The sequence below is a fragment of the Pararge aegeria genome, chromosome 7 (genome assembly GCF_905163445.1).
Source record: "Pararge aegeria chromosome 7, ilParAegt1.1, whole genome shotgun sequence".
NCBI classification, from domain to species: domain Eukaryota; kingdom Metazoa; phylum Arthropoda; class Insecta; order Lepidoptera; family Nymphalidae; genus Pararge; species Pararge aegeria.
The window spans coordinates 17,706,363-17,726,768 of NC_053186.1; the positions used below are offsets into that span (position 1 = coordinate 17,706,363).

General features: G+C 38.2%; 1 protein-coding gene across 2 annotated transcripts in view; it reads right to left on the bottom strand.

Moving 5' to 3' along the window:
- Positions 1-20,406, bottom strand: part of LOC120624856 (myotubularin-related protein 5) — a 102,930-nt gene that overhangs the window by 48,706 nt on the left and 33,818 nt on the right. For both annotated transcript variants that reach the window (XM_039891591.1, XM_039891590.1), the window contains exons 4-5: positions 2,330-2,446; positions 196-415 (exon numbers count right to left, since the gene is read on the bottom strand). In XM_039891591.1, the coding sequence (XP_039747525.1) occupies positions 196-415; positions 2,330-2,446 (337 nt within the window). The remainder of the gene's footprint in view (positions 1-195; positions 416-2,329; positions 2,447-20,406) is intronic.

Below are 20,406 nucleotides of genomic sequence, written 5' to 3' on the forward strand. Positions count from 1 at the left end.
GTTTCTTAAGAACCAGGGTATGCATACAGTAGGAAAATTGCATAAAATGGAAAAAATCCTCCTCCTATACGAGTTATATTTCAATTTTAGGGTATGCAGTGCTTTTGTGCATGTATGAAGTGCACGCCACTGCTGCGCATACCCACTACGCACGCCACTGTGCTACAAGGTTAGTGATGATGAAGAGCTCCTCACCCAACAGCCTCAACAGCATGTGCACGGCGGTGTGGGTCACGGGCATGGGCGGCGCTGCCGGCGGCTGCAGCGCCTGGCGGTCCCCCGCTCCGATGCTGAACCGCACCTGCGGCCCGCCCGCCGGCGGCACCAGTACGCAGCCCAGCAGGTTGCCCACTAGCGTCTCCAGCGGCACGCCGAGGTTCTCAACCCACACCGTGTAGATTATGCCGAGGCAGTTCTGTGAACGAACGAAAAAAAAATTTTAATTCTACTTGATAAATAATGTCAGTATTAGTCGTTTCCAGCCGTCTTTGCAGAGCATGCATGGAGGCAGATGAAACACCTACGGACGTGATGCTGGAGTGCACGGGCGTGACAGAGCAACGCAAGATCTACCCGGGATCACCAGCCACTATCCCAGAAGTCCTCAGCAACCTGGGCGGTATGCTGGGATTCTGGAACGAGCTTGGATGGCTGGAGTCGCGAGCAACAGTGGGAAATTTCTACGTACAACAAGCGAAGCGCTTACGTGCGGAAACTGCCCAGAGAGAAGAAGAAAAAGAAGAAGAAGTCGTTTCCAGTAAACGATGATCTTTGTTTAAGTCGTATGTTTTTGCTCGGTAATATTTGTGAAACTACCCGATTGTACAAACATTTTCTTTTAGCTGCATTAAGTTATGCTTTATAGATTTATATGTACCTTCTATAGTGTACGCTCACAACATGTTGTATTTTTAAGTTTAATGTTTTCTCAACTAAGCTATTTTTTTGTAATTCTTTTGAGAAATAAAGATCTTAAACCACACGTAACGTGAGCTATTTTAACGAAAGCACGCCCCGAAGAGTTTTCTGTCCGCGTGAAGATCACACTTAGATCTCTCACGTTCTTACATTTCATTTGCTTATAAGAAATAGAAATAATTTATTAGAAAAACTCAGTACGTCTCAATAAACAAAATCTCAAAAAATCTCATAATTTGTACCGAGATAGGTATTACCTATCACCCTATTTTAAACGACAGATAGCTGTTTCGCTTTCATATTTTTTTACAATTACAGCCAAGAACTTGGCTAAACAAGCTGCTTTTATTGAGCAGTGTAATAATTCTGACATTAACACCTTGGAAATCATTCCAAGTTATTCTACTTTAAACTAGTTAAGGAGACAACAGATGATTCCTCTTGCTTAGATAAACAGACAACTGAGACTATCTCTGGCATATATGTACAATATAAATTATATTAAGGCATTGCACAATTTAAAAGTAAACCAAAAAATAATAATAAAAAATAAAAAATCTAATTCTAATCATATCAACTTGGTTCACCAAAACATTCAATGTATTAAAGGAAAGGACTTAGAGATTGAATTATTTTTGAATGATTTGAACATTAATATTTAATGTTTAACTGAAAACTGGTTGAAGACTCATGAATACTTGTTTAATTTTGGTAACCACCAGGTTGGTAGTTCGTTCGCCAGAGTTTTTGACCCCTAAACTAGGAAATCCCGTATCTTAGGGGCCGGTGCCTTCCCAAACATTGATTCAATCATTGAGATTATATATAGTGCACTTTAACAGAAACTTTACAAAGGTGTGTTGAGTTCTCTAACGGTTAAATGAGAATAGCATAATTAACAATTTCTTTAGTTACAATTTTTGGGAAGGACCTCGCCTCTAACTCGCATTGGCATTATTTGCTTTTTTAAGATCACTTGCAAACATTAAAAACAAAATGTTAACAGTACATAATAACACATCCTAGGCGGTTAAAATGACATAACCAAATTTAACTACATCGATTCGATCATAGTATTCGTGATAGTCAGTGATAGAAACAAGTACCACGACCTGCTTCTGCGATTTGATTTGATACATCGACCGGACTGCTCTTTCTACACACATAAATAAACTAAAACTATAAAATGTGCACACTTATTAAAATTAAAATTGAGAAACTTTTATAATTTTTATGAATGCCCCATCGGCTTCTTCGTTTCCGAATAGCCTCGTCTCTCTGATCATCTGTCTTGCTCTGAAGTCGCAAGACTTCACTGCTCTCGCTGCCCTCGTACCCCATTGATAGGAACGTGCAAGCGCAGTATTGGTAACTGGAAATATCCTGATGATGTGGGCGGAATGCCGCTTACCCGGAATGTATCGATGTAGTCTTGTCTGGAAACGATGACGAGACATTTGGGCGCGTACATGATGCTGTGGTGGGTAATGTTCGCCACTGGCCGGCTGCCGTCCAGAGACTCTTCGTCCTGGAAACAAAAATTAACAATTAGTTAACTGATGACTCGAAATACGGAATTATTGCCTTGTTGATCTAGTGGTGAGCATGTTCGACTGCAAAACATGAGGTCCTAGATTCGTTCCCCAGGTCGGGCCAGTGAGTAAATGTTCCACCAAGAAATTGTTAGTGTCAGCCCGAAGTTTGGAATTGGCGGAGATTCATCCCCGTTTCCGTTCGTATCTGGTCCAAACGGACTATGAGAGTGAGGTAATATAGAGTACACCGGTGTAAATGCACACAATGGTACACTATACATAAATATTTACGCGTCTTTGGGAAATCTCTCTGGAGATTGACTACCATGGTCGAATGGGTAAACGGTGGGGTATCGTGTAAGGAATGCATCAGCAACATTACTCTTCTTTAGTTGGGTCAAAAGTATAGAATATAAAATGGTTATATAAAATTTAACAATTTTAAGGAAAGCCGTCTTACTAGGTATAATTCAATGGGTTTGTTGTATTACAATATATAGGTATATCTCCAAAGTTTATAGAATTTTATTTTGTTATGTCAATGCCTTGGCTACGTTTCACGAGTCGCCCAAAAATTGTTAAGTATGGAGATTTTCTATAAGACATCTTCAGTGCCAGTCTAGAGTAAGGAAATAGCGTTGACCAAAAACATACTGAACTTCTACGAGACAGGCCTGCGACCCTACATCCTACTATTAAATTATTAAAATGCCACTTCTGGGCATAGACCTTACACGGGTTTTAGGGATTATAATCACTTTAATGCTCTCCGGAGGCATGGTGTTGGACACAGCCAATAGCAAAATGCTAGGCTAGTATGATGTAAAAAAAACTACAATTTAAATACAAACTACAAATTATATTTTTAGTTCCACGACACTATATGGCTAGCTCTAGCTCCGACGCTCGCTACAAAGGATCAATAAGGCGATATTACGCTGAATATTTGAATAACTTCGTCGGCATTTTCAAACTTTTCAATCGAGCACAATGGAGGGCTTCCTAAAAGGAGCGACGCCGGTTACGTACGGAAGCTATTTCGATATTGCTGTCAGGCGAGGCTTCACTGCCGGTGCCACGTACCTTGCATTACTCGATATTAACTTTTGAACTCTGCTCACATTCCAAGTGAACTCTTTCAAAAACAGTTTCTGTAATCGAAACTGTAAAGACACTGTAATCGAAACTTCAAAGTTTAGGAACCTTATAAATGAACGTGGTTTTTTTAAAAGTTATAATTGATCGATGGAAAACCATCGCCTTTAACCTAATTCTCAGATATTAAGTAATGTATAAGTTTAGTACCATGTAAATTAAACTTAATTTGCTATAGTCCTCGAAAAGCCGGAGAATCTGTATGGTGTAATTTATAATTTCTACAATATTTATTACTCCACCACATTGCATAATTCGATGAATTGAAGATATAGTAAATTACACCAAAAGATTTAGAGGGCGTTACTTTTCGCAGATTATAGCAAATTGAGCTTAATTATTTTTATAAAATATCATGGCATTCCGACAAGTTACGCCTGCTTTTAATCCAATAAGTATACGTTAAATAAAACAATACTAATTACTCTTAGCTAGGCTAGATTGTAATGCTTTATGGAGGTAAAAAAAACATTCGTACAAGATAAGCAACGTTTTGGAATTATAAATGGATAATGCTTCAACCTACAAAATACGAGTACATCAGTTTCATAAAGTCCCACATTTCATAAAGCCCGGAGTTCTGACGCTTTCTTTTTATAGTAGGTAATAATTGCCGGACCAAGCGAAGCGTTGATAGCCCAGTTCGTAGGAGCTGGATTCAGGGGGCCGAGTTCGAATCCCAACAGGCACATCTAACTTTTCTAGGTTATGTTCGTTTTGAGTAATTCAAATATCACTTGCTTCAACGGTGAAGGAAAACATCGTGAGGAAACCTGCATGCATGAGAGTTCTCCATAATGTTCCCAAAGGTGTGTGGAGTTCTTAGCCCCTTCTCATTGTGGGAGACCCGTGCCCTGTAGTGGGCCGGTAATGAGTTGAAGTGATGAATTGCCAAACCAAGCAGATGGCCAACCTGATGGTAAGCCATATTTTTAAACAGGGCATGCAAAGAGCACGCGCTGCAACATACCTCCGAGGCGAAGGTGTAAAGCTCATGTACCTGTAATTACTCTGAAAACCACGCCCTTTCGACCGGAACACAGCATTGCAACAATGCTGCTTAGCGGCAGTTATAAGCATGGTGGCACTTCCCCGAACGACTTTTCGCCCCAAAAACCTCTACTACTACGAAAAGCTCCGATTGAAGTCCACTGCTGGACATAGGTCTTTTGTAGGGAGTTCCAAAATCCACGGTCCTGGGCCGCTTGTTTCCAGCGGCTCCCAGCGACTCGTTTTATGTCGTCTGTCCACTTCGTTGGGGGCCGACCAACGCTGCGTTCACCTGTGCGGGGTCGCCATTCCAGCACCTTGGTACCCCGACGTCCATCGGTTCTCCGAGCTATGTGCCCCGCCCATTTCCACTTCACCTTTGCGACTCGCTGAGGTTTATCGGTAACTCTGATTCTTCTACGGATCTGATTTGATCACGTAGAGATATCCAACATATCCGCTGAGTGATTCTGAGCCTTCATATGAGGCCCATAGTAAGCGACCACGTTTCGGTTCCGTAAGTCATCACTGGCAACACGCACTGTTCGAAGACTTTGGTCTTCAGGCACTGAGGGATTTTGCACGAAAAGATGTCACGAAGTATCCCTAACGCTGCCCTCACGACAATGAAAAAAGTAGTGTAATGTTTAACAGGCTCACGCATATGTGTCTTGAACTTAAGTTTATTTATTTACTTAAACAACTTTAATGCATTATAAAGGAAACATACACAGAAACACTTATTTTAACATAAATTATGTGCAAAAGGCAGCCTTATCACTAAAAGTGATCTCTTCCAGGCTACCTTCACTAATGGAATAAGTCAATGAGAGATAGAACGCAATTCTATAAAAAATACATAAATAATTAAATAAAATTGTATGTATTTATATAAAATAATAAATGTAATAATGAAGAAGAAGAAGATATATAAATATTTATATTGAACTTTGTAAAGATCTGATGAAAATCTTCGGAGCTGTATGGTGCCATTTGAATACGAACATCGTAGTGTTCGCCAGTCCTGTTTTTACTTCTTTTTAATTGTGAAGGTATATCCACTTTCGAGGGAACAGAGTTTGAACCTCCTATAACTTTTTAAAGTTATGTGCATTTCAAGCAGTTAAATATCACCTGCTTTAACATCGAAAGAAAATATCGTGAGAAAGCCTGCATTTTAAACAGTTCTCCATAATGATCTAAATGGCATGTGAAGTCTACCAATCCACTCTTGTTCAGCGTGGTAGACAGTCAGTCAGTCAGTACAGTCTTAGTTTCGAAGTCTGTGTTTCTTTGCCCAGTAATAGGTTGGTGATGATGATGATGAAGATTTTTACGAGTAAAATACATAAAGTATAATAAAAAAATGCACTTAACAGTCCAGAGTTGAGTCGTCACAAATCCGATTCGGTTAAAACTTTTCTCATTTAAACCACAATTGGCGGCGTCCCTTTGTGTCAAACACATAGGTAGGACGATGTGAAATTAGTTTTCATGAGTTCACATACAAAGTATTACTGCATTATCAAACTTTTAAGAGAAGATTGGCCCCTATTTTTTTATATAATCACGTCACACTTTCAACCAACGACCGAATTCGAAGACGGAGTTTCTCACTACCGACGTTATTTGTTGTGTAAAATTATATTGAAAAACGATAAAATATAAACCCCTATAAATCCCTCGCATGGCGAGTTGGAATAGGAGGCTCCCTACGAAGGATCAATAAAGCGATAACACGATGCATATTTTAATAACTTCGTCGACGTATTCAAACTTTTCAATGGAGTACAACGGAGGGCTTCCTAAAAGGAGTAACGTAAGCTAGCTACGGAAGTTATTTCGATATCGCTGCCAGACGAGGCTTACTGCCGGTGCAAAAAAAAACCTACTCAATATTAACTTTTCAAGTCTTCTCATATTAAAGGCCTTTGAAATTCTAACATATTACATTCGACGGCCGATTGGCGCAGTGTGCAGCGACCCTGCTTTCTGAGTCCAAGGCCGTGGGTTCGATTCCCACAACTGGAAAATGTTTGTGTGATGAACATTAATGTTTTTAAGTGTCTGGGTGTTATGTATGTATATATATGTATCAGTCATCTTAGTACCCATAACACAAGCCACGCTTACTTTGGGACTAGACGGCGATGTGTGTATTTTCGTAGTATATTTAATTATTATTTCTTAAGTAATCACCATTGCCGACAAGAAAGTCAGCGAGGCTATACGTCTAACTTTTATAGTTAAGTCAAAATAACCGCTTTCTGTTCAAAGTTTTTAATCAGAACTCGGGTACAATCGAAAGATGATGAAAAAAGGTTTAGGCTGGGATTTATAGTGAGTAAAAATGGCAACCTCTGGTTAATTTTTTAGTGCCGCTTTTCCCAGATGTAGTTGCTAATACACAGTACTTTGATATATGTATGTCACAAAGAGCCGACCCACAGTATAGTGGTGGTACCGATTATTCAGTATGGTAAACAGAAGCAATATGGTAAGCCGCTATCTATCGTATGCCCGTCACGCAACATATAAATGTTCACCACAGAATTAATAACGTACAGAACCCTCATCCAGCCATAACTGCAGGCAGTGCATTGTGTCCGAAAATAGTGAAAACGCCCCGCGCAAGTTTCGTAATTTTGCTAGCTTACAAACTTTTCCCCATTTTATGGTACACGTTTAGAACATTAGAGGTAAAATCATCATCATATCAACCCATTACCGGCCCACAACAAGGCATGGGTCATCTCCAACAATGAGAAGGGGTTAAAGCCGTAGTAAGTCCGTAGCAACGCTGGCGCAGTGCGGATTGCTGGACTCCACACACCTTTGAGAACATTATGGAGAACTCTCAGGCATGCAAGTTTCCTCACAATGTTTACCTTCATCGTTGAAGCAAGTGATATTTTAATCACTTAAAACGCACAGAACTATGAAAAGTTAGAGGTGAGTTCTGGGATTCGAACTCGGCTTCCCGAAATCTAGGCTATCACCGCTTCGCTTCGAGTTAAACATATTACTGTTAACTGCTTAATGCAGGGAAGTAACTAACCGCCAGTTCGAGAAAAACTACTATAGTGGATTGGTTTTTGATGCTTCAGTGTTAGCCGTGTGCACGGTTTTCATATGTTCTTAATTCTGTGATGTTCACCATATCCAGTGAGATCGCTACTTGCGGAACGCTACGTCAACTATCGTTTGCGACGCAGGTGAAGGCTCATTGTTTTATGCTGATGGTAAAACGTTGTATTCTTTTGACATAACGTGGTTGCCATATTTGTAGAAAATTCTGAGACGTTTAAGCGTTGCTATTTTAGCCTAGGGTCTAATTTCTTCTTACTTGCCTTGTAATGTTAATAATTTAAATTTAGTATAACGTTTATTTTTTTTATTTGTTAAAAAAAAAAATACTTACTAAAAGATTTGTTTTTAATTTTTATTTATTTCATCGCACTTTACACTACAAAACAATAAAAAGATTGCTTACATTTTAAGACAAGTTAGAAGAAAGAGAGGGAGACTTTCAAAGTCTCATACTTCAAAAGCTTTTGAAATGAGTGATAACTAACACCTTGTTTGGGGCACTGTTGGTGACATTTTTTTTTTTTAAAGTAATAATTGACGAACCTAGCTGATTTTAAAGACCTCCTTGGCGTAGCGGTGAGTGCTGTGGATTTAAGTGGGAATTCCCGAGTTCGATCTTTTTAGGGAAATTAGGGAATCTATAATTACTGTTTTTCTCTGGTACTGATCTGGTGGGAGGCTTCAGCCGTGGCTAGTTACCACTATACCGATAAAGAGGTGCCGCTAAGCTATTCGCGTTCCGATAAGGAGTATCGGTTTAATGTAACTGCCATACCCCTAACATGTTAGCCCGTTACCATCTTAGACTGCATCATCACTTACTATCAGGTGAGATTGAAGTCAAGAGCTAACTTGTAGAGGAATAAAAAAAAATATATGGACCACCTGATGGTAAGTTTAAAACCATCGCCTATAACAGAGCAACACGTCGCAGGGCATGTATAGAACACGACACAAAGTGCCCTTTATCCATCAAATTAATGCGTAGGTGTTAAGACCTATGGCAACCGCGCTCTTCAGACCGGAACACAGCCAAGACGGCAGAAAAAAACATTGCGGTAGTACTTTACTCATAGAAAATATGTTCTAGATGAAATGATGACGATGATGAAGATGGTAAGACATACCTCGGATCAACAGAAAATAAATAAAACTCTGTTTAAAGTTGGCTGAATACACAGAACACAGACGCCTCTAGGGGGCTCGCTCGCACGCAAGGTCTCACCAACAAACAATAGCTCCCACGGGGCGCCATACCGTCACACGTAACCCCGTCATAACTATAGGTATCAATGTCAACATATTACGCCATAGCTCTCGATTCTACAGCGCGACGGGCGATTAAAGTTATATAAACAACGTGTTACAGAATTACGAAATAACATTAAAGTATACTTCATAAGGAGTCAGCCTGTAAAAATATTAAATCAAAAGAAGAATATTTATTTTTACATACAAACGAATTCAAAAAGATAAAGTACCTATGCTACGCGACGCTACCTAATAAAATGACAAATTATAAAAACCAAATTGCAACGACGGGGGATCGCATCGGGAACCTCCCACATAAATTGCAGCACTCACCGCTGCGACAGAGGGGTCGTCAGAAATACCTATAGCAAAATTATAATAGGTCAATATGACGATGAAGAAGTACCTAAGCAAAAATCTCAGTACTAGGTACTTGTGTACTAGTTAGCATCCGGGCGACGCGCCGCGGCGGTTCGCCACGTCTCAATAGCAATCCAGAGCAATGGAGCCCGTCCCACGGGAGCGTCCATAAACAAAGCTCGCCTCAGGTTCGTGTTTATTTAGCGTTGAATACCTAAGGTTAAAGGCGTAAAGGAAACACGATGAATACTCCTTCATGCTCATATCAGGTTGTAAAGAAGTAAGAACTATGACACACAACCTACTACTCTAAATCTTCTATTAGCATTGCTGCATTCATACAATTTTGTCCTTTGTAGAAAAAATATTGTTCGCATTAAATTACTTTAAATCAAAGGCCTCAAAAATTCAGCCGGATATTTTGAGTTCTAATTGCCTTACAATAGAAACCAGCTTTGTGCCAGCAGGCACAAAGCTCGGGAAAATTATGGACGTTGGACGTACGAAGGTGCTGGAATGGTAGCCCCGCACTGGTAAGCGCAGCGTTGGTCGCCTCATGAGGTGGACAGACGACGTTAAGAGCGTCGCAGGTAGCCGCTGGACCTAAGCGGCACAAAACCGTGGAATTTGGAACTTCCTACAATGCCCTATGTCCAGCAGTGGAAGTCTATCGGTTGATACGATGATGATAATAAAGTGTGCTTATCTAACACAGCACATTCCTACTATCCCTACTAATATTATAAATGTCAATGTAAGTTTGTTTGTTACGCTTTCACGCAAAAACTAATTAACCGATCCTTATGAAAAGCGGACAGTAGCAAACCCCTTAAGGCTTAGCGATACTGAATACTTTAAATTTTTTTAGAACTACAACTAAATTGAATGCCACATCAAAAAACAAAATTAAACGGAGACGAAGTCGCGGGCAACACCTAGTTATAAATAAATGTACATAATAGAATGATGCACTTTTCTCATTGTGCTACAAGGCACGGATCTCCTCTCCTCAAAAAAGGTTTCAGGCCATCCATAGCTGCCTCAACGCTGGCAGAATGCGAATTGTTAGACTTAACACGCCTTTGAGAAAGTTATGAAGAACACTCATGCATGCAGGTTACCTCACTATGTTTTCCTTGACCGCTAAATCAGGTGACATTTTAATAGCTTAAATAAAAAACGCACCTAACTCCGAAAAGTTAGAGGTGCGAGCCGTAGCTCTTATCATTGGGCTATCACGGCTTCTCTGAATCTACTTAACCTCAAACTAAAAAAAAATACATCGTGAATATGTAAGTATTGATTAACGAATGTTTTAAATGAATGAATGTATACTCTTTTATTGTACAGAAAAATTGTAAATAAAAATTTTACACAAAGTATACAATTTGGCGGCTTTCGCTACATAGCGATCTCTTACAAGCAACAACGGCGAAAAACACAGCTCAAGAGGAGAGGTAGGTGGTGCATATAAATTTATTTATTTATTTCCTATTACAGACTATTTTTACAGGAATTTTCCTAATGCACTAGCGTAGATACTGATGCCTACCTACATACTAAACTTTATCAGTGTAGCAAATGCACCACAAAGCAACCTTTGTCAGTTCAGTCAGAATACAACAAAACAAAAATATACATATTTATTTGCATATATACCTATATATACATAAATTCCATATATATATATATATATATATATATATATATATATATATATATAATAAACTTACAATATTATATATAGATACTGATTATTAATATACAACTTGTACAATGAATATCAATAATACATAAATATATACAAAATATTGTGTTTGATTGACAAGAGTCAATCCCCAAACGAAACACAAGGCATGTCTAAGGTTCCGAAGCTTTAGACAAAAAACGATCTTTAACAAGTATGTATTTAAAAAAATGCTAATTGAATTATTATTAAAATCTTAAAACTTTAAATTAAAAGCCCTTCGAAGTATAGAATAGGGGGTGATCACTACAATTACAACTTAAAACCGTCTCAACCATATAAAGTTACGGACAACTGATTGTATTTCATAATATAATTCTTTTACGATGTAAATAACGCAATCGCTCAGATAAAATTATCATCGCAGTCTAGACGGCTAGCTCGACGAGCATCGCGTCTGGCCACAGCGTTCCGGCTGATTTGAATAAGCCCTTCATTTCCCAGTTAATTAAAGGGTTGCGGATCGAGAAGGGCACTCCTGGCTTGCGAGCACCGACCGCCAACTTTCGAAAAGAAAAAAATTATATGCTTTCCCGAAACTTTCTTTCCCCACTTTTGTGCTTTCGTTTTACTCGGGGAGTTGGTTGTAGGCTTTTTCACAGACCGACGGCCGTATTGTTTAACTTTTTTGACAGATTGCCAATCGGTCTTCTTTTTTATCTTTTCGTTCTTCGTCCGCGTTACTTACGGATTTTTAAAAATCCCGTAAACTCACTTTTTATGTAATTCTTGATTATTTTTAAACAAAATTTAATGAAAATTCTTATAATCAAATAGTGAAAAACACAAAAAAAAGGTCCATAAATAATAGGCACAAAGAAGTTAAAATAATAATCCTCAATTTACTCTAAAACTTGCTTGATACCGAGACGCTTTTAATGAATTACACATTTATTAAGAAACAACGATCTCTAAAAAACTTAATTTATGTAAAAGGACATTAATGAAAACTGCAAAATTATTAAAACATTATTCTGATGATAAGGTTGATCACAGACTGGCGCGAGCTTTAAGATCCGCACGAACACAATGAGGATATTATCAATTTAAATATTTCTTTATTTTCCCTACACATTGGAGTAATCTGGAGGCCTGGTCTCAATCCTTTGCCCAGCAGTGGACCATTAATACCCACAGCGTATTAATGGTCCACTGCGGCAATAATCACGATGACTATAATATAAGATGACAAGGATTGAAATCGGTTTAGTTATTATTTTTAAACAATTTGATTTGCCTAAAGAAGGACTTCACAATGCAATGTGAATGCAATGTGAATGAATGATCGTCATTCGCAATTGTTTGGCACTACCCATGCAGTGGACTGGTGCTAATGATACCACTAGCATTTCTATGTTAATAATGCGTTGCGTTTTATGTGTCATGAAAGAGCTTGTATGGCTGGAGTAGTACAGCTGTGACGAAGAAGCGCCGCGCCGCGCCGTCGTCGTCACGTTTGACATATACACGTTGCAGCAGTCTGCGATCATCTTAACTCATCGATGAAACGCTCCAATTATCCACCGCCGTCGATATTTAAAATTTATTCAACAATATAATGGAAGAAAGGACAATGTTACAATTAAAGTGGTGATAGCCTAAGTTATAGGTATAGTAAGGGTTGGGTTTCCCCAACCAGGGGACAGAGATAGATACCAAGCTTGCACCTCTTACTTTTTAGGGTTATGTGCGTTCTAAGCACTTAAATATCACTTGCTTTAACGTTGGACCACGGCCTAAATTCTGCTCCTCCTGAGACGTGGACCTGTGCAATAAAGTTAGCTGGTAATAATGGTTTTGATATGATAGTATAGAAAACTTTACCAAAAAGTCACAATTTGAAAACCCAAGACGTTAAACATGGCTTTGCAACTTCACCTAGTAAAAACTGTAAACGTGAGACATAGCTACACATGCACAGGCCACAATAAGACTACTTAGATAGTTCAGATCCATTTGATATTCTAGTCAAGGTTACCATAGTTATTGAAACAAATCGTAGAGAGCAATTATAATAATAATATAATAATAATAGTTTTTATTTGATTAAAAGTAAAAAAAAATTCATCTTAAATTACCCTGCACCCCCAAACTAGGATATGCCATGTGTTGGGGGTGAATTGGACGCAAGTACAACAGGGCCGTGGATTTGGAAACCTCTAGCTTACAACTTATGACCAGCCTTGGACTTCCATATTAAAATACGTTAATTTAGAATACTGGTAATATTCCCAAAAGCCCCTCTACCATATAATCACTCTTTCTCCCTATATTGCCCGCCGCTAATGAATAATGCAAAAAATAAACTCAACCAATTAAAATATTGGTCGATCATAGTCAACTAGCACATATAAATGCGCGCAATTTATAACCCTATTGCTGGTAAATAAAGATCTCAATCGAGCGAATTATATGAGTACATAATGATGTCTGTGCGGGCGGGTGTACCTATGCGGATGGAGGCCTATTTCAATATACCATTACGAATTCTTTAACGGTTCATTAACCTGCGTTTGTAAACATCCTGCACACTGCAACCTAATTAGGTAATAGTGCTAAACTAACATAATATAATATATCTTGCCTAAATAGACAGGTCTCAAAGCGTGCTACCGACCGTTTTTACAATGTTCCTCGTGAGGAAAGGTACCACTACATTTACCCTGATTTGAAATCAGGGTTAAAACGTTGTAAGGTATTGATTAATAAACATTAAGGGACGAAATCTCACTAGAATTAAATTAATTTCCGCACTACTGTAATAACTGTACTTTTTCGGCAATGTTATAAGATTGTTATTATATATGTATTAAATTACTTCCACGTAATGTCTGTTTTTGCCAAAATAAAAAAAAATTTGAAGGTACGCAATACAAATGGAGACCATTTTGCATTTGCAAATTTAACTTATAACCACACACACCTTTTCGAGATCAAAGTCGTTTTAAGTAAAATTCTTTTACACGGTTATTTGAAAAACATTATGGTATGAATTATGGGATGAACTAGACATAAAATTGAATGTACTGATCAAAAGTGCGTTGCAAATAGGTAATTCAGATTGAAACATTGATTTCCGTAATGATACTTATCAGAAACTATACGGGGACCAATCTGTAGGCAATCGCTCAGTGCCTGAAGACGAAAGTCTTCGAACAGTGCGTGTTGCCAGTGATGACCTATGGCTCTGAAACATGGTCGTTAACTATGGGCCTCATAAGAAGGCTTAGAGTCACTCAGCGGGCCATGGAGAGAGCTATGCTCGGAGTATCTCTACGCGATCGAATCAGAAATGTGGAGATTCGTAGAAGAACCAAAGTTACCGACATAGCTCAACGAGTCGCGAAGCTTAAGTGGCAATGGGCCGGGCACATAGTTCGGAGAAAGGATGGACGTTGGGGTCCCAAGGTGCTGGAATGGCAGCCCCGTACTGGTAAGCGCAGCGTTGGTCGACCCCCAACGAGGTGGACAGACGACATTAAGCGCGTCGCAGGTAGCCGCTGGATCCAAGCGGCTCAGAATCGTGGAACTTGGAACTCCCTACAAAAGACCTATGTCCAGCAGTGGACGTCTATCGGTTGATGTGATGATGATGATGATGACTTATCAGAAACTATACGGGGACCAATCTGTAGGCAATCGCTTCTAACGAAGTAGCGTTTAATAATACACTAATTGTATACTCAATATTCCCAGTAGCTGTATGATCTCTGTGGCGCAGCGGTGAGCGTGGTTTTAAGTTGTAGGTTCGATTCCCGACAGGAGAAATTTATGATTTCTAAATGTTATCTGGTCTGGTCTGGTGGGAGGACTCAGCCGGGGCTAGTTACCACTACGACAAAAGACGTGCGCTAAGCGATCCGGTACGATGTCGCGTAGAAACCGATTAGAGGTATGGGTTAATTATAACAGCCATAATCCCTAACCGTTTAGCCCGCTACCATCTTAGACTGCATCATCACTTACCACCAGGTTAGTTTGTAGTGATAAAAAAATTACACAAAAAAAACAGTGCCTTGCATTTCATACAGCACATAGGCAGTGCTTTTGTGTATAAACGAAAAGCACGCTACTTCTAAAAAATTTATGGATCTCGTACAGGAGGAGAAATTTACCATTTTATGCAAAATTTATGCCTACCCTGGTCAACCCTGAACAGTGGCCTTATGTGATATTTCTTCAAAAGTTTCACAAAAGGACAATCAAGGTCGCATATGATTTGTTAGAAGAGAAGCAGTCGTAATTAATGTAAAGTAAAGTAAATAAGCGTATATTTCACTGAACGTCATAAAGTCATCCGCGGTAAATTGCTAATGTATTTCTATTGTGGCTTAATTGAGTAGCATTTGTATCGTGCGCAATATCGAACAGTAGTCTTAGTTCGAGATTTGTTCGCTCGCAACTGCGGAGTCGTTTTCGAGTTGAGAAACACTTGAAAATCGGAGTGAAATGGATCTTATTTTTATTAATTAAAGCTCAAATAGTGTGTCTCTGTGGCATCGTATTTTCTGGACGGATGAACCGATTAACTCAATATGGGTATCGTATCAAAGTGCTTGACTAGTAGAATGCCAAACAATTGCAAATCCAAGATTGCCGCCACCACTAGTAGCATAATATTGATCACCGTATTGAAAGTCGGGGTTTATTTAATTATTTGTACCCAAAAATGTCTAAGCCAAACGAAATGGACAAGTATAAAAGTATTGCTGTTTTTTTTCACCCTATCCTCGGGATAAACCGAATGGCAACACTAAGTACCTAATCTACTTCCATCTTAATCAAGTTGTCCAGTTGATAGATTGCGAAATGAATTTTAAGTAATACTGCAGGTGCACCGGCAGTTTACGTAATTGCCGGTAACATGGTGTGATATAAACGCGTTATAAAAGTTACCCAATGGAATTTATAAAGGTAACGTATGCCTTAGGAATCAGTTTCCTTTACGAATAACTAACTGGAAATATCTATCTATACGCCATTTACATTGATTGCCTAGTAAGCGTTGACAGCCCAGTGGAGAGAGACACTTTCGGGGTACCGAGTTCGGATCCCAGCACGCACGTCTTATATTTCTAAGTTACGTGCGTTTTTAGAAATTCGAATATCACTTGCTCCAACGGTGAAGGAAAAACATGAGCCTGTTATTACACCGGCAACCACACCCTTTAGACCGGTACACAGCATTGCAACAATGCTGCTTAGCGGCAGAAATAATCTTTTTCACAAAAAGCTCTATCTACTACTACTAATATAATGTATTTTTATATTAAAAATCTTTGCGTTACTTTTTAGTGAAGAATATGTTTTACACTGTATCACTAATATTATGCCAACAACGGATAGGCGTAATTTTCTATCAAGAGTAAACAAATTTACGGCTCTTTTAATATTAAAAATATTTTCCTCTACTTTATCTATCCGAAAAAAATCACTTATATATCAATACTTTTTCATTATCCGCTGCCAGCAGAGAAAATTGTCGCGGAAGATGAAAATCGAGCTAAATAACCTACGGGAGGCAATCGAGATGTAAATTGAACGTCAAAACTCCATCACGGAGATATTTAGCATCACATTGCCTCACATCTACGGAGCGGGTTTTATTATACGTTTTAGCTTCGGGCCGCGTTTGACATATCCACGACGAAGAAGTTTCTGGCAAATTATATTCTTTAAAAGCACAAATCATATATTCTGCCATTTTCTTAATTTATTTGTTTGCATCAGGCAACAAGGCCTAATAGAAAAAATTAAAATACAAAACCTATAATATATAAGATAATAAGATAAAAAAAACAAAACATACAGTAAGTATATAAATAAGAATCTTAAAAAAGGTATTATTAAGTTTAGGTAGTACCTGCGTATATATATATTTCTATATAGTGTGCATAAAGTAGCGCCCACCTTGGACTAATTTTCATCAAACATAGATCTCCCAGAAATTTATATCACGCCGTCGTTTTTGCGTCTGGGTTTAAAAATCAAACCGAACCCAGAATCTGTCATAGCACTGACCGCTGCACTTGATCGACGAGTATAAGAAAGTTGTATAATCTGTTAAAGGTTGTAACAGGTTTGACATACCAGAATATACAATAAGTTATTGCACTTTTGAAGGCATTCCCCCATAAGAAACAAGTTTACGGTGCCATGATATGCATAAAATCAAAAGAGAAACAACTTACATAGGTATGTTCTCTAATCTCTTATGATCGAATACTCTGCTAACGGTGGTGCGCAGTTTTGTCTGCATGCTTTTAAATGAACAGCGTATTATGATAAGAAACAAAATACTTTTCTTGACCTAATGACAGATTGGAGTGAAAACCATTATTTTTAATGTAAACCATTATTTTTAATTTTTAATCCCCGACGCAAAAACGGCGGGTCGCAATAAGTTCGTGTCTATGTGTGGCATAATAGCTCCGGAACGGATGGACCGATTTTGTTTTTGGTTATTTGTTTGAAAAGTGAAAAGTGTTCTCTTGGTAATGTGTGATAAAATCGCTCCAAGATGGCTGCCGCTACTAAAGGAGAATTACTTTTTTATTCGGAATTCCCTCAATATGGATATAAAATGAAAGGGCTAACCTAGCAGAATAATCTTGAATATGTTGTACACTATGTTGAAACGGAATAAGGAATATTAACTAAGAAATATAAAACGAAAACTAAAAACTTGAAAATTTTTTTTTTTCTGTTCAATTGGTGAGGAAAGTGGAATCATAATTTTTTATTTAACTTTGAGTACATTATAAAAAGAAAAATATTCTACGACAATACACACATAGCCATCTAGCCTCAAAGTAAGCGTAGCTTGTGTTATGGGTACTAAGACAGCTGATGAATATTTTTATGAATATAATACACATAAATACTGAAAAACAATCATGTTCATCACACAAAACATGTTTCCAGTTGTGGGAATCGAACCCACGGCCTTGGACGCAGAAAGCAGGGTCGCTGCCCACTGCGCCAACCGGCTGTCTTCATTATGAGTCGGGGTTTTTTTTTTTTTTTAATTTGAATGTAATATTATGATTTTAAGAACCTCGGAAAAGAGCGGACAAAGGTGAAAGCCACCACCTTTGTCCGCTCTGGTCGACCAGTGCAACAGTAAAGCTGGCCGCATCCGCAATGATAACTAAAAATATACGGTACTTGATGGTACCAGGATGTGCTGTGCTGATTTTGATGGATTAACTACGCCACAGGAAACAATAAGCATCCGGACAATAAAGAAACCACTTTATTAACTGACTTCCAACAAAAAATGAGAGAGATGATACACTGGTCGTTAAAGAAGTGAAAGACTGGCACGCCATTGTAGTCAACGTAGTGTTGCTATTTTACAATAAATTACCAGTTGATATATTGGAGATGTCTCTGAAAAAGTTCAGTTTGTATTAAAAGGAAGCTTATAGAAAAGTTCTATTATAGTATTAAGGACTACGTCAACGATAAAAATGCTTGGGTGTAAATTATCGCTCTAACCAGGTTGCTTCTTTAATAGTTTTTAAAGGACAATGTGAGATGGTGATAACAAAAAAAAAATAACAACCGGTTAAGTTTGTTGTGGGCTTCTTCTTAGACCTAGGCGCGTTTGGAACCCTCGTAGCTTTAGTTTTTAAGTTGACGAATTTATTGATCGCCATCAACACACTCCTATGTCATATTTTACATGTAATGTACGCATCAAAAGTGCCATCTATGTGCCAATTTGAATGAAGAAATATTTGACTTTGACTTTGACTATATTTTAAACAACCATATGACATTTTTTTTTAATCGTTATATAAGTGAATACGCTACCAAGGCACACATACACACTGTCTGTGTACTAATACTTTGAAGGACAATAATGACTGTCATCGTCATCGTTATCAACCAATTGCCTATCACTACAGAGTCAAATAAAAACGTGGGTCTTCTGTCAGAATGCGAAGGCCTTATTTCAAAGTCCATCACGTTTGCGCAATAAATGTATAAGCTTAAACACACTCTCGCGTTCAGAACATTACTAGTGATAGTGTTACACTAAATCATGGCTAAGAATCGCCTAAGTTAGTTTAGCGACTACTTCACACTGTCGGGTGAATTGCGAAGGCGTTGTTTATTCATTTATTTATTTATTATTTATGTACCATAAATTGTGATTGTGAACATAAGATACATGAAGTATACAAAGGAAATCTTATCTCTAAGAGATCTCTTCCAGCTACCCCAGGATGTGAGTAAGATGATTTAATTGTGGTATAGTTCAAATAAAGGTACAATATACTTCATAATAACTACTAAGTATATTTAATATATCTAAATAAAAATCTACATACTAATACAATAAAAATTGAATATACTATATATACAAAATACATAAAAATATAAATATATATATCTATAATAAGTAAACAGTGATAAATATACTATGACAACGATAGATAATGCTCCTTTACATTGTGTTTAAAAGAGTGCACCGATCGGCATTGTCTAATATGTTCTGGTAGTAAGTTCCAAAGTTGCGTAGCGTGGACGGAGAAAGATTGTTTTAATGTTACTGCGAAACAGCCTACTCTACTGTCTTGCTGCACAAGCTATTTCCATACTAGGCGCACGTTTGCTCGCAACTGTATCGTTTAACTTGGCAAAAAGGTGCAGGGTTTCCGTTTACGACTGCTTCCGCTCCTGTTTACGACGGTACTCGAAAGCCATTTCATCTTTACGGGAGAATCCACGATATTGCAGTAAGACAGCGCTGAAGGATCGTTCTTATTTAAAACACTGTACGAATTAAATTGAGTTTTACTAACCATTCTTTTATTATTATATATCAACGGCAACCACAGTCATAACATTGAGTTTAGTGAAATGGGTGGCCACCGACTACACTTATTAGTTAAAGATAATAATTTTGTCATTAAATCAGGATTTTAAACTTCTTATTATGTACTCGTTGTTAGTCTTTGTCTCTTCTGTAGCCCAGTTATAATTTTCTTTTATAACGAAAGTTTGCACTTGGGATTTTAGTTTGTTGGTGTTTTATTTTGAGAAATCTTCAGTTATAGCGATATGGCGATTCAAATTCGATCCCAAACCAAACTAAGGGTTTTGGTTTTGCTTTTTCTTTTTAATTGACGGACCGATCACAGTAGAAACCATTGCCCATAAACAGAGCAACCCTCGCAGGACATACTGCAACGAACCGCTTCGTGTCCATAAACCTGACACGTAGGTGTTAATTCTCATGTGCCTGCACCGGCAACCACGCCCTTCATTGAGCAAAGAATTGCAACAATGCTATGGCGGTAGAAATAGCGGTAGCACTTCTCCGGACTTTTATTATTATTATTTTTTTTT